The sequence below is a fragment of the Pecten maximus genome, unplaced genomic scaffold, assembly GCF_902652985.1.
Source record: "Pecten maximus unplaced genomic scaffold, xPecMax1.1, whole genome shotgun sequence".
Lineage (NCBI taxonomy): Eukaryota > Metazoa > Mollusca > Bivalvia > Pectinida > Pectinidae > Pecten > Pecten maximus.
In genome coordinates, this window is record NW_022980972.1 from 1 (window position 1) to 11,939 (window position 11,939).

At 32.7% G+C, this 11,939-nt stretch overlaps 1 protein-coding gene and 1 non-coding gene across 2 annotated transcripts; one reads left to right on the forward strand and one right to left on the reverse strand.

Moving 5' to 3' along the window:
* Positions 1-8: 8 nt before the first annotated feature.
* Positions 9-7,020, reverse strand: LOC117319847 (VPS35 endosomal protein sorting factor-like; the record flags this gene model as incomplete). Its single annotated transcript, XM_033874568.1, has 12 exons — positions 6,948-7,020; positions 6,142-6,232; positions 5,729-5,914; positions 5,346-5,496; positions 4,765-4,844; positions 4,336-4,464; positions 3,700-3,784; positions 3,332-3,409; positions 2,370-2,514; positions 1,966-2,059; positions 540-617; positions 9-97 (listed from the first exon to the last, which is right to left on the reverse strand). Coding segments are annotated over exons 1-12 (1,223 nt in total), but the record flags the coding sequence as incomplete, so codon positions are not given.
* Positions 7,021-7,593: 573 nt separating this feature from the next.
* On the forward strand, positions 7,594-7,666 carry Trnak-uuu. The gene has a single exon. It is a non-coding gene; the product is annotated as a tRNA-Lys (tRNA).
* Positions 7,667-11,939: the final 4,273 nt, after the last annotated feature.

An 11,939-nucleotide genomic window follows, 5' to 3' on the forward strand; every position in this document is an offset into this window, starting at 1 on the left:
CATAGAGCCAGTCGAGGGCGGGGGAGAACAGAGTCAGGTATTTAGGCATTTCCAGCTTCTGTATAGCTAGTACATTCTGTACGTGGTCACCTTGGATCTGTTAGACAAAGACCATACAATTTACAATTTTTATGTCTTTAGTACTTTTTTTTTTTTGTTGCATAATGCAACTACCAACCCCCATCCTCATCCCTCCTACCCCCACCACCCTAAAATTAATAAAATTATAACTTTGGAGTTTTATCTTAGATTTTGCCAGAAACATACAAATTGATATTGTACAAAAAGTACTTGCTTCCTCATAATTAAGTCAACATGTTCTGATGTCAGTGGTAGATGTAGTCCTCTGACTACCACCAGAAAATCTGATGATAGAGAAGGAAGGGTTCAGATGAAAACATAAATCATGGATGGATAGTAATACTGGTATGAACAGGGAAATAACAGCTAGCAGGTAAAGTGTTAAATTATCAGATCTAGATAAAAGACACCATTCCTCACACAAAAATTAGGTATTAAGCCATTTGTCTGGTACTTACTTGTGCATAAGAGGCAAGGAAATCATCAAAGCAAGGCATCAGATGGTCGCTAATCATAGGAGCTATCAGCATGCCAACCTAGGTAATGACAAATGGACTTGGCTCTTACAGTACCAGTTGTTTATATATATATGTAATTAGATACCTAGGTATTATTACTACATACTTTACATATATATGTAATTAGATACCTAGGTATTATTACTACATATACTTTACATATACATGTAATTAGATACCTAGGTATTATTACTACATACTTTACATATACATGTAATTAGATACCTAGGTATTATTACTACATACTTTACATATACATGTAATTAGATACCTAGGTATTGTTACTACATACTTTACATATACATGTAATTAGATACCTAGGTATTATTACTACATACTTTACATATAGATGTAATTAGATACCTAGGTATATTACTACATACTTTACATATACATGTAATTAGATACCTAGGTATTATTACTACATACTTTACATATACATGTAATTAGATACCTAGGTATTATTACTACATACTTTACATATATATGTAATTAGATACCTAGGTATTATCACTACATACTTTACATATACATGTAATTAGATACCTAGGTATTATCACTACATACTTTACATATATATGTAATTAGATACCTAGGTATTATTACTACATACTTTACATATATATGTAATTAGATACCTAGGTATTATTACTACATACTTTACATATACATGTAATTAGATACCTAGTTACATATTAAGTATTATTAGTATGAACTTCAGATATAAAGGAAGTTTATCCAGAGTACTTTCATTCAGTTTTCCTTGTGAATACTTCTCTGCATCAATTCAAAAAGTCTCCATTCCAGGCAACCTAAAGTGCCTTTGTTTGAATACAGAAAAAATATCAAAAAGTTACTTGGAAAACAACTTTTTTCAAAAGGTCTGTATCTGTTTACAGTTAAAAAAAACAATGCAACTCACTACCTTAGATGTTGAAATCAGTATGACAGAACATATTCGACTGACAGTCTTTGAAATACACATTTAGAGGCATATCCTCTATTTTCAGCCACAATTTTATTAGGAAACTTGGTATGTGAAGTAGGGATTTATTTTCTTATAACCCAAGGATCTGGCTGTACCAGTGAACTTTTGACTGCAACTGTATCATATATTGATGAAAAATCTTGAATAAAAAAAAATCACTAAAAAAGAAATTTATATATGTATTTTAGAAATATCACCAATGTGCAAAAAATCTTTGCTGAACATTTGATGAGTCTTATGTCAAACCTTGAACATTTACAGTACCTCAATAATGTATTACCAGGGTAGATGTTATATACTTATTATTTTCCTTTATCATCAATGTTTTTAATACTACCCTGTTCACCAGTAAACACCAGTAAGATCAGAGTTACTTACCCTGCTTAGATAACAGCGAGCATAAATAGCCACTAGTGGATCTCCAATTCCTTTGATCATGGCCATCAATCTGTTCAATGCATCTCTGTACTCCCTAAAACATGTCAAAACCAAATATCTTCAACCCTAAGGATTTGTATTTTCTATTTGTACTAAAACAACCAGAAAATACTTTCATCTGTTTAATTCCAATTAAAAATTTAGGGAACAATAAGCATATTCTGAAGCTTCGATAAAACATTCATTTACAGTAAACCTGTAGAACAATGCAACGAAAAAATAGTAAGGATAATAAGTTTATCAATTGTTCACCATTCTAGTGTTTCTTCTTGTCACCCTATCAGGTGAAATACTTACCCTTGATTGAGGTAACTTCTTGTCACCCTATCAGGTGAAATACTTACCCTTGATTGAGGTAACTGTAACATTTCAGAATGGCTGTTTCCACGTAGAACCTAGGTATAAGCTCCCGTATCGAAGCTATCTTGTAAAACCAGTTCCGACATGTTTCCTTGGCAGACTCTGGCACCTGGTCTGGTGTAAAATTGTCTGCGAAAAGAATTGACAGTCCCAAACGTAAAATTTTAAGTTTGAAGCAATGAACAAATAATATATTACATTTATACACATTGTATACACATTTTTTATCACCATTAATAAAATGAATATGTAAATAATGCCATGATGTCTGCATTGTATTTCATGGCAATTTTTTTCTCAAAAGTAACTTGAAATATGAAATGATGACGAATTCTGGTTTAACCTTGTTTGCTGATTAACATAGAAATACTACAGGTAATAACTACTAAATTAATATCAATGTATAATGAACAAGTGTGATATTATAACAGGCACTGTTATATACAGTTTCGTTTAATTCCATCCTATGCTGTTCTAGAAACATGCTGGAAGCATTGTTGGCGGAAGAAAGTGGAAGAAATAAGAATAGTAGCAATAAGAAAGGAAGCAAAAACAATATGTCCCCTTATTTTATTGACATAATAACCAGTCCATCTTCTTCGTTACAACTGTCTGACAAGGCAATATATATTCTAAATCACCTGCTTGTCAAATATTTGATATCATAGCTGTTATCAATGTAAATGTCTTTATCTCCATAAAATGTGTGTAAGATATAACACACCCTGTAATAGGACAAACCCTGGTTTTACCAGTGGTCATTGTCTCTGGCTTGATCCTTTATGTCAAACAGATATCACATTGTCCTATTCCAAGAAATGAATTCACCTTTGTTCAAATAGTGTACATTTAAGCATGGACACAATCCAGGGACATCAAACAATCGTAAAGCCAGTGAGCTTTATAAAGAATACCAATTCTTTACAGTTTGCTATGAAATACCCACCTGGTAGTTTCACAGGTACTCCACTGCCTGGTGGATAATACACAGCCTTTTCCTTCAGCCTGTCATACACCAATCTTCCTATAATTAAAAGAAAAAAAATCAAATACTGTTAAAAGGAGTCTGAATGCGGTCAACCAAAACTTACCAGTGTATATGGAATCAATATCATTTGACAATACACTGTATATTTGTATTTCAATATTATAACATTTGACAATACACTGTATATTTGTATTTCAATATTATAACATTTGACAATACACTGTATATTTGTATTTCAATATCATAACATTTGACAATACACTGTATTTCAATATTATCCCTATGAAAGGTTGAGAATATTTCTGAGGATAACAGACAACACTTACCAAACGTGTCCAGTATGTCAGTGATAAGGACAAACTTGCTGGGGTAGAACTGGATCACAGACGTGTCAGCTAATAATTTGGAACACTGAAATCCAGTAATCAATACAAATCAACCATTAGGGAAATATAATGATGACAGGTTTTCTGGAAATGTTCAGCAAATGTCTCTAAATACATACTAAGTCATATGAATAAAACATACTTGAGGCAAAATAAAACACATTAACTTATTTATCAAGATACACTGTAATTGTCAGGAATTCATGGGGATCTCATTCAGGAATGTGACTATAAAATTGGCATAGCTATTGTGAGACTTTTCATGCTTTTCTGAAGGACAGGCCCACACAAAGACTTTCTAAAATTGCTATTTTTTGCATGATAACTCCTTTTAATCAAATCGTGTCAAGACAGTGTTATCAGGTGAACTCTGACATTTAGCGATTTCAGAAGTTAAATCACACATCTGGAGGGTTAAAATTCACAAAGAGTCCAAACTTCTTATGACAGGGAAGTCAGAAACATACTATCAACATTAAGTAAAACCAGCAAGAATATCAAACCCTGACAATAAGTGTTACACCACACCTTGACAATAAGTGTAAAACCACACCTCTGACAGTAATTCTAACATACCTGGATGGCTATCTTGAGAGCTTTTACTCTCTGGTCATTGTCCCAGGCATTTATGAGAGCCTGATTCAGTTCATCAATGCGGTTCACATAATCCTGCTGACTAAGGTTCAACATCTCCTGAACAGATCCCTGAAGCAATGAAGAGTATCATCACATATCAAATTGAAAATGGGCGTTTTAAGACAAAAGTCAGATGGCTAGTTTCCTAGTATCAAAAAATCATTTGTATAAAATATAGAACATGTTTATAATCAATAAGTTATAAACTTTCTTTCCTAAGTAGGGTGTACTTGTTGATTTAAACTGATAACAGATCAAACATATATTTTGAAAGCCATAAACTCTTTCTTTTCCTCTTCCATTCTCAATATAATGTTTGTCATTTAAAATAGCACAATAAGATAATATAAGATGAAATTGTAAACAAACCTCCTCAAAATCATCTAACTGTTCCAGTCTGTTTCTCACTTTATCTGTCACTGTGGTCGCCGTCACTGCCTTGATGACAACTGTAATGATTCATCATGTTTTAAACAGGATGTAGGTATATACCTGGGTACATGGAGAGATGACATTTTCAATTTTTTTTAATTCAAAGGAGGAAACACGGTCTCCTCTCCAGTTCCAGATATGTGAAGAACGTATCCTTCTAAACATTACATATTATAGTCTTAATTATAAATCTGTCTTCTAGCATTGCTCTTATAAAGTGCATCTTTTACTACTGTCCTCTGAGAGGCCAAGAAGCCATAATACTCGACTGAAAACCTTTTAGTCATGCTTAACTATATCTTTTACCTGCATTTTAAGCAGTCTTTAAAATCTACCTCTTTTTATAAAAACGTCATAATGACAAAAAGGTTTTAATATTGCATTTTGTGTTACAGAACATGCTTTGAACAATCATAAACAGTACCGGGTATACCAAAAACTTCATAACTATTTTGATGTCACATATTTTTTTCTTTAAATACATGGGGTAATTTTATCAATTTTGTGTATTCTCATACCTTTTTCCTTATCTGATGCAGACAGGAAGCTGGTGGTAATAGAAAGCTTTTCTGAGGTACTGTACTTGGTAAGAATGCTAGCTTTCTTGGCACTCCATGGTTCAAACGTCTCATCCAAGTCATCACTTGGATTGTGGCCTATTTTAGTCTCCTACAAAGAAGAGTTTTAATAATCGTTTCACTTTACAATAAAATGACACATATTTCATGCTGTAAACATCAATTTTCTCGAATCTATACTTACTGAAGTAATAAGTAATTACAAAAAAAATGATGCCAGCAAATATTAGTAATAACTGTATATCTGTCCTATATTAAATAAAGAACTTGAAAGAAATCTGTAAATACGATGAAATTTATGAAAATCGTTCCTTGAAGAGTACCTTTAGACTCGAGCTGCGGGTTTTGGATGCACTTTTAGTCTGGACTTCAGCAGCAAACATAGACAATGGGTCTGAACCCTCCAGTGCTGAACTCAATGGGTCAAAAGTCTCTGTCTTTACAACTTTGCTGGCACCAGTCCCCTTTATAGGTGTTCCGCGTTTTTCGGTGCTTTTTACTTCCACAACCTGGTAAGAGATCAGTGGAATTTGTCCTGATAACAACATTATCATTATATGTATACCATACATGTATATATGTTTGTATGTGACTTCAGTTATGTTCATCCACAAAACAATCATAATTTGTATCAGCTCTGCATACATTAATAATTGTTTTTTTTTTTTTTTTTTTACTTTTGTCTGATGAATCAATAAAATTTAGAAAATATCTTTTAATGCAAATTGATTCATACACTGATAGTTTTTAAAGGATGACTGGTAGCCTCCTCCAATTGTAGATTTTCTTTCCTAGCTTCTAGATGGTAGTTTCTTCTTTTCGGAAACCTAAAATGAAAATCATTTGACAAGTTACCAGGTAAATAAATGAACTTCCAAACTTCCACTATAATTGTCAAATAAATCCAAAGTATACAGTATTCAATGCATTAAAATAATCATGTTGATACAAAATCCTAAATGGATAATGGTTTATGTTAGTACACAGTAATGTCATTCAAAAATCTTATACAAGCCATAAACAATTAAAATAAACAAAGTTTTAAATAAAATAATAAAGATTAAATATTCCTACATACATTGTACATGTTCTGCTAACAGCCCAAATACTGGGATGTTTAGATAGGCAAGTCAAATTATTACTATTACCTTTAATTCAGACAAGTATTCATTAAGTATATATACGGGCTATTTTACATGGATTATAAATATTTACAATCTTATTGATAGAAAGGTCAGTGTCACGCTCTTTCAGTTTAAGTGTTATGATTTAAATGAGATGTTGCTCATCTGTTCACATTTCCACACGATGACTAAATTTAGAAATTGTAGATTTTATGAAGACTTCATGAAATTGTAGGTAACAAGCCTTTGGTGAAATTAAATATGGATCATTATATATAATTAGAGTAACGTTACTTGGAGAAAAGCTTGGTTGGTGTTAGTTTAATTATCTTGTTTTAATTTGTATGGAAACAGTTCTATATTTCTTAAGTACGCATGATTGATGAAAATTATCTAAAAACCAGAAATCAAAACAAACCATTCGTATGTCGCCATTTTGTACAAGTATGTCACATGACTTTTTCAGTGTTCCTCCTCCTTATAATACTTTTAGTTTCGTATAAAATAGCGGGTTTTTTTTTTACACAATTTCTATGATATCCTAATATATATAATTATGATGATAACATCAATTCGTATCATTAATTTGGATTCAGTGGCATTGATTTTCATTGCATTGATTTTCATTGTTTTTACCAATACGAAAATACGAATAGAAAATCTAGCATTAATCGTTTTGTGAACGATGGCTGATCAAGCGGCAGAAAATGAACTGAGTTTCTTGGCATTGGTTTGTGACGTTCTCAAAAGGTAACTATGATAATGAATATAGATTCTACACTGTTACTTTCTTTAATGTGTATCATCGGGCAAGACCGCCTTTATATTTGGTGTTCCAACATGAGCAAATGCATGACACTGACAGACGCTACAACAGTACGGAATGTTTAATGTCAGTAGAACGACAATTATTAAAATATGTCTTGTTTCTGCAACTTGAAGCAGATGTTTTCAAGGAGGCGAATATTTAAGATATAGATGATATTGTCAAAATTAGAAATCATTGTTCAAGACATTTAAGTTGTGTGGAATATATTTGTAAATTGCTTTTCAGTGTGTAAGAAGCCCGCGTAGCTCAGTCGGTAGAGCATCAGACTTTTAATCTGAGGGTCTAGGGTTCGAGTCCCTACGTGGGCGGCAAATTTTTTTTTTTTCGCCCCAAAAAAAAAAGCATTCCCAAAAAAATTAGATAGGCTGCTACAGTAGTGTAGAGAACAACAGAGTAAAAAATAGTCTAAATCTCAATTACGGTGGGGAAAACTTGCATATATTATGAAAACTCAAACAAAAAGATTACTGAAAGTGGTCTACTTAAAAAACTTGATATTATTCTATACTAGTAACCTGAAGTATTGCATCAGTTTTTGGTTCTTTTAATGTGCAAATAATTTTATTTTTGCATGTGTACCATGTTTCATATATATGCAACTTTGACAAAAAAAAATTTAAAAATTAAGTTCAAAGATATTTTGTCTGTTTTAGTAACAAAGCTATATATCTAAATTATCATATGATAGGCAAGTTTGTGTATTATACGCAAGTTGGTAGGTTTCCCTAACTTGTCAATATACGTCCCGTTGGAAATACCATCTAAGCCACTTTTAATTAACTACAATGCCTAAAAATGACTGAAAGAATGAAATACCAAAAGTCAATGCTATCGGTGTACAAGGAGCGGATTTTCACTCAAAAACAATACCCAGATTTGATGCATGCTTATACTAGAGTAGCTCTGGACGCGAAGTTAATTTTTCCCTAGTCACTTCATGTCAAAACTTACCCGTTTCACTACATGTATTACTATAATTATAGTAGCTAGCTGCTACCTCATTAGTAAGTTGGCCTTGTTAACACTGCAAAATTTACTTTGTGTTGATGTAGTGTATGAGTGCTGAGTGTGAGATAATGTTTCCTAACTGTCCCAAATAATATAAAACTACCTGAAATTTATTGATACTATCTGAAGTTTATGTTACTAGTAATTTAATAAAACTGTCTGAAATTTATGTTAATTTAATTAAACTATCCGAAATTTATGTTAATTTAATTAAACTATCCAAAATTTATGTGTATATCTCTGTGTCTGTTTGTTTATTTGACAAACTTCAATTTTATCAGAGAGTAAAATTCTGTGGGACGATCTTTAGATCACCCAACTTGGGTGTTGGTATCAAAGTGAAAAAACTTTTCCTTTTACAGTAGGAATCAATTAACACTAAATATCTTTCAGAATTTATTTGTGAAACTTCCAGCACCTTGTAATATTATACTTACTACTGGTTTATGCTCTACAACAGATGGCGACTTCAGGCAGCCTAAACCAAAGATTGTTTTCCCTTTCCTTCAAAATTAATGAGGCCAGCCCTGTAGAAGTGGCAGGTCCTATTAGGTCAACTCGCTATGTACCAACCTGTCCGCTATCAGTACGGTCACCCTCTCAGTGTCTGTACTAAATCCATGCCCCATCATCCTTATCAGCAGCATACCAATACTATAAAACATGGTCTGGCCTGGTCAATCTCGAAACACATGTTCTCTTTTTGTCACTGGATATCATACATATTTAAACTTTAAAGTGAATATCAATAAATATACCAGGTATGTTTAAGTATATCAATTGATTACTGGACATAACATTTATCAATATCTAATTTGTTGATCCACCTTTTAGACCATGCTACCATTTCCCAAATATGAAGAATGCTGGTATCCTTGTGATAGGGAGGGGGTAACAGCAGTCAAGCAGTTTGAGTCAGTGTTTATGCAAACCACAAAACTAATTTATCCTGACACAACAATGTATAATGGTCAAAACACTTGACAAATGAGAGAGTCACAGGTTAATTGATCACTGCACAGAATGTGCCAAGGCATTAGAAGGAGGGGACTGTGTGGTATCAACACGGTCAAATATCACAGATAAAGAATACCATGTGGTGATATGGTGAAATATTATCACAAAGCTATTCAACAGTGATTTTAATTGGCTTCAATCATACACAATTAATCAGAATCCTATTTCCAAGTTAAATGCCAAAGATAACTTCTTACCTAGACTAGATTTATCAGTATCACCTAAATGAGTGCATACATTTTTAGGTCACCCGAGGCAGTCTCAAGTGACCGCATCATCCAGCATCCATTGTATTCTATCAGTAACCAATTTAAACAATTTACATTTTCGACTTCTCAGAAACCCCTGAACCAATTACAATGGAATTTTGCAGAAACCTACAATGGCCATGGAAATTAAAAAAAAAAAAATATATATATATTGTTACTCTTCATAAATGGAAAGGTCTTATTGTGCTTTACTAAAATTGTGAATTTCATTACCGAGAAGTCTGTTTCTGGAACCCAGGGGAGGGGGATAAAATGTACTATTACATAGTTTATATACTATAGAAAGATCACATTTTGAGTATCATTAATTTTGTTGAATTATTAGTTAGGAATGTATGCACTTATCACCTCTGAGCCCCATGGCTGATAATGGTTGGATTTAAAACTCTTAAGATTGTTTTCTATCTCATATAAAGTATCTGTATGTGTTAGATTGTTTTCTATCTCATATAAAGTATCTGTATGTGTTAGATTGTTTTCTATCTCATATAAAGTATCTGTATGTGTTAGATTGTTTTCTATCTCATATAAAGTATCTGTATGTGTTAGATTGTTTTCTATCTCATATAAAGTATCTGTATGTGTTAGATTGTTTTCTATCTCATATAAAGTATCTGTATGTGTTAGATTGTTTTCTATCTCATATAAAGTATCTGTATGTGTTAGATTGTTTTCTATCTCATATAAAGTATCTGTATGTGTTTTGAGTTTTGATTAAAATATTGTTTAAAGGGACATCACGGTAAAAACGTTGTAATTTTCAATGAATGTACGTGTTTTGTTCCTTTCCAGTTATATTTCTGTGCTGTCCCAATGTTCACAGTCGATCCTCATGTCCAGTTTGACCACTTGATTTAGTTGGGAATCCCCCTCTAAATTTAGCGCGGAAATTATTTTTAAATCATCACGTAACTGTTTTGAAATCGAGGCAACACAAACACACGATAGTTTACAAGGCGAATTGGATTAGTTGGACAACGATATTATACAGTGGTTTAAATGTTAAATAACACGTTCTGTATATATTCCGGCACATATATTTATGTGTAAATAAAGTGTAAACACCGTACATATAGTATAGTGACAGTAGCGATGTACTGGTACAGACTGTATAAATATTACCGAGTTTGTGTAAATATTACCGAGATTGTCATGACCTACTATCCAGCAATCAAGCAGAATACGAGCAGCGTCCGTATTACGTACTGCTGTTTTCATGTTTGAACTGTTACAATCTATTGTACTGCTTCCCCAGTTTAATTCTAGGATTGTGTTTGACCCATTTTCCAATTATTCTCTTTATTGCGGAAGCTGTTATCGTTTTCAACCGCAGTCGATTCACATTGGAAGCCATTTTTGTTTTCAGGTGTTTTAGTGTGTTGTGCGCATGCGTGTTATCGTATATGTCACAAAATTTGCATATTCAGACTATTGATCAACGAATTGTGATAACCTTTTTATAATTAATAATTGATGTTTTTTATATACACATGTACATATATCATCAAATTCGAATGGTTATTGTTCATAAGGATATTTTTTTTAAAGATATACCCAATAATATGAAAAAATACAAAATAAAAATTGGTTTACCGTGATGTCCCTTTAAACTAATCTAAAATACTTTGCATATATGGAAGGGTCTGAAGGTGTTTTTACCAAAATTATGCATTTCATGACCCTAGGCTCCTTTTTTTTTTTTTTAAGTTTCCTCCTTGGGAGAAGGTAAACTTTACAAAAGTTTATATAGACAAATTTACATTTTTAAGTGTGATTGGTTAAATTGACTGGAAGTTCAGTTTCACCCATTCAGCCTGCTATATAAAAAAAAAAATCAAGGTGTGTTTACTTTTCAGCTATCTTTATTATTATCTGTATTATTTACTGTATATGGGGGCCGCGGTGGCCGAGTGGTTAAGGTGTCCCGACACTTTATCACTAGCCCTCCACCTCTTGGTTGAGAGTTTGAAACCTACGTGGGGCAGTTGCCAGGTACTGACCGTAGGCCAGTGGTTTTTCTCCGGGTACTCCGGCTTTCCTCCACCTCCAAACCTGGCACGTCCTTAAATGACCCTGGCTGTTAATAGGACGTTAAACAAAAACAAACCAAAAAAATTTACTGTATTCCATATTGTTGATAAAAATATAATCCTTTATTTATTTTTATTTTTTTTAGTATCGAAAAAGAATCTCATGATGTGTCCCAGAAGATGACCGATTTGAAGAGTCAACTACAGCGAGCAAGAGAATGTGTCCCAGAGATGACGATGTTGAAGAGCTCAAATTG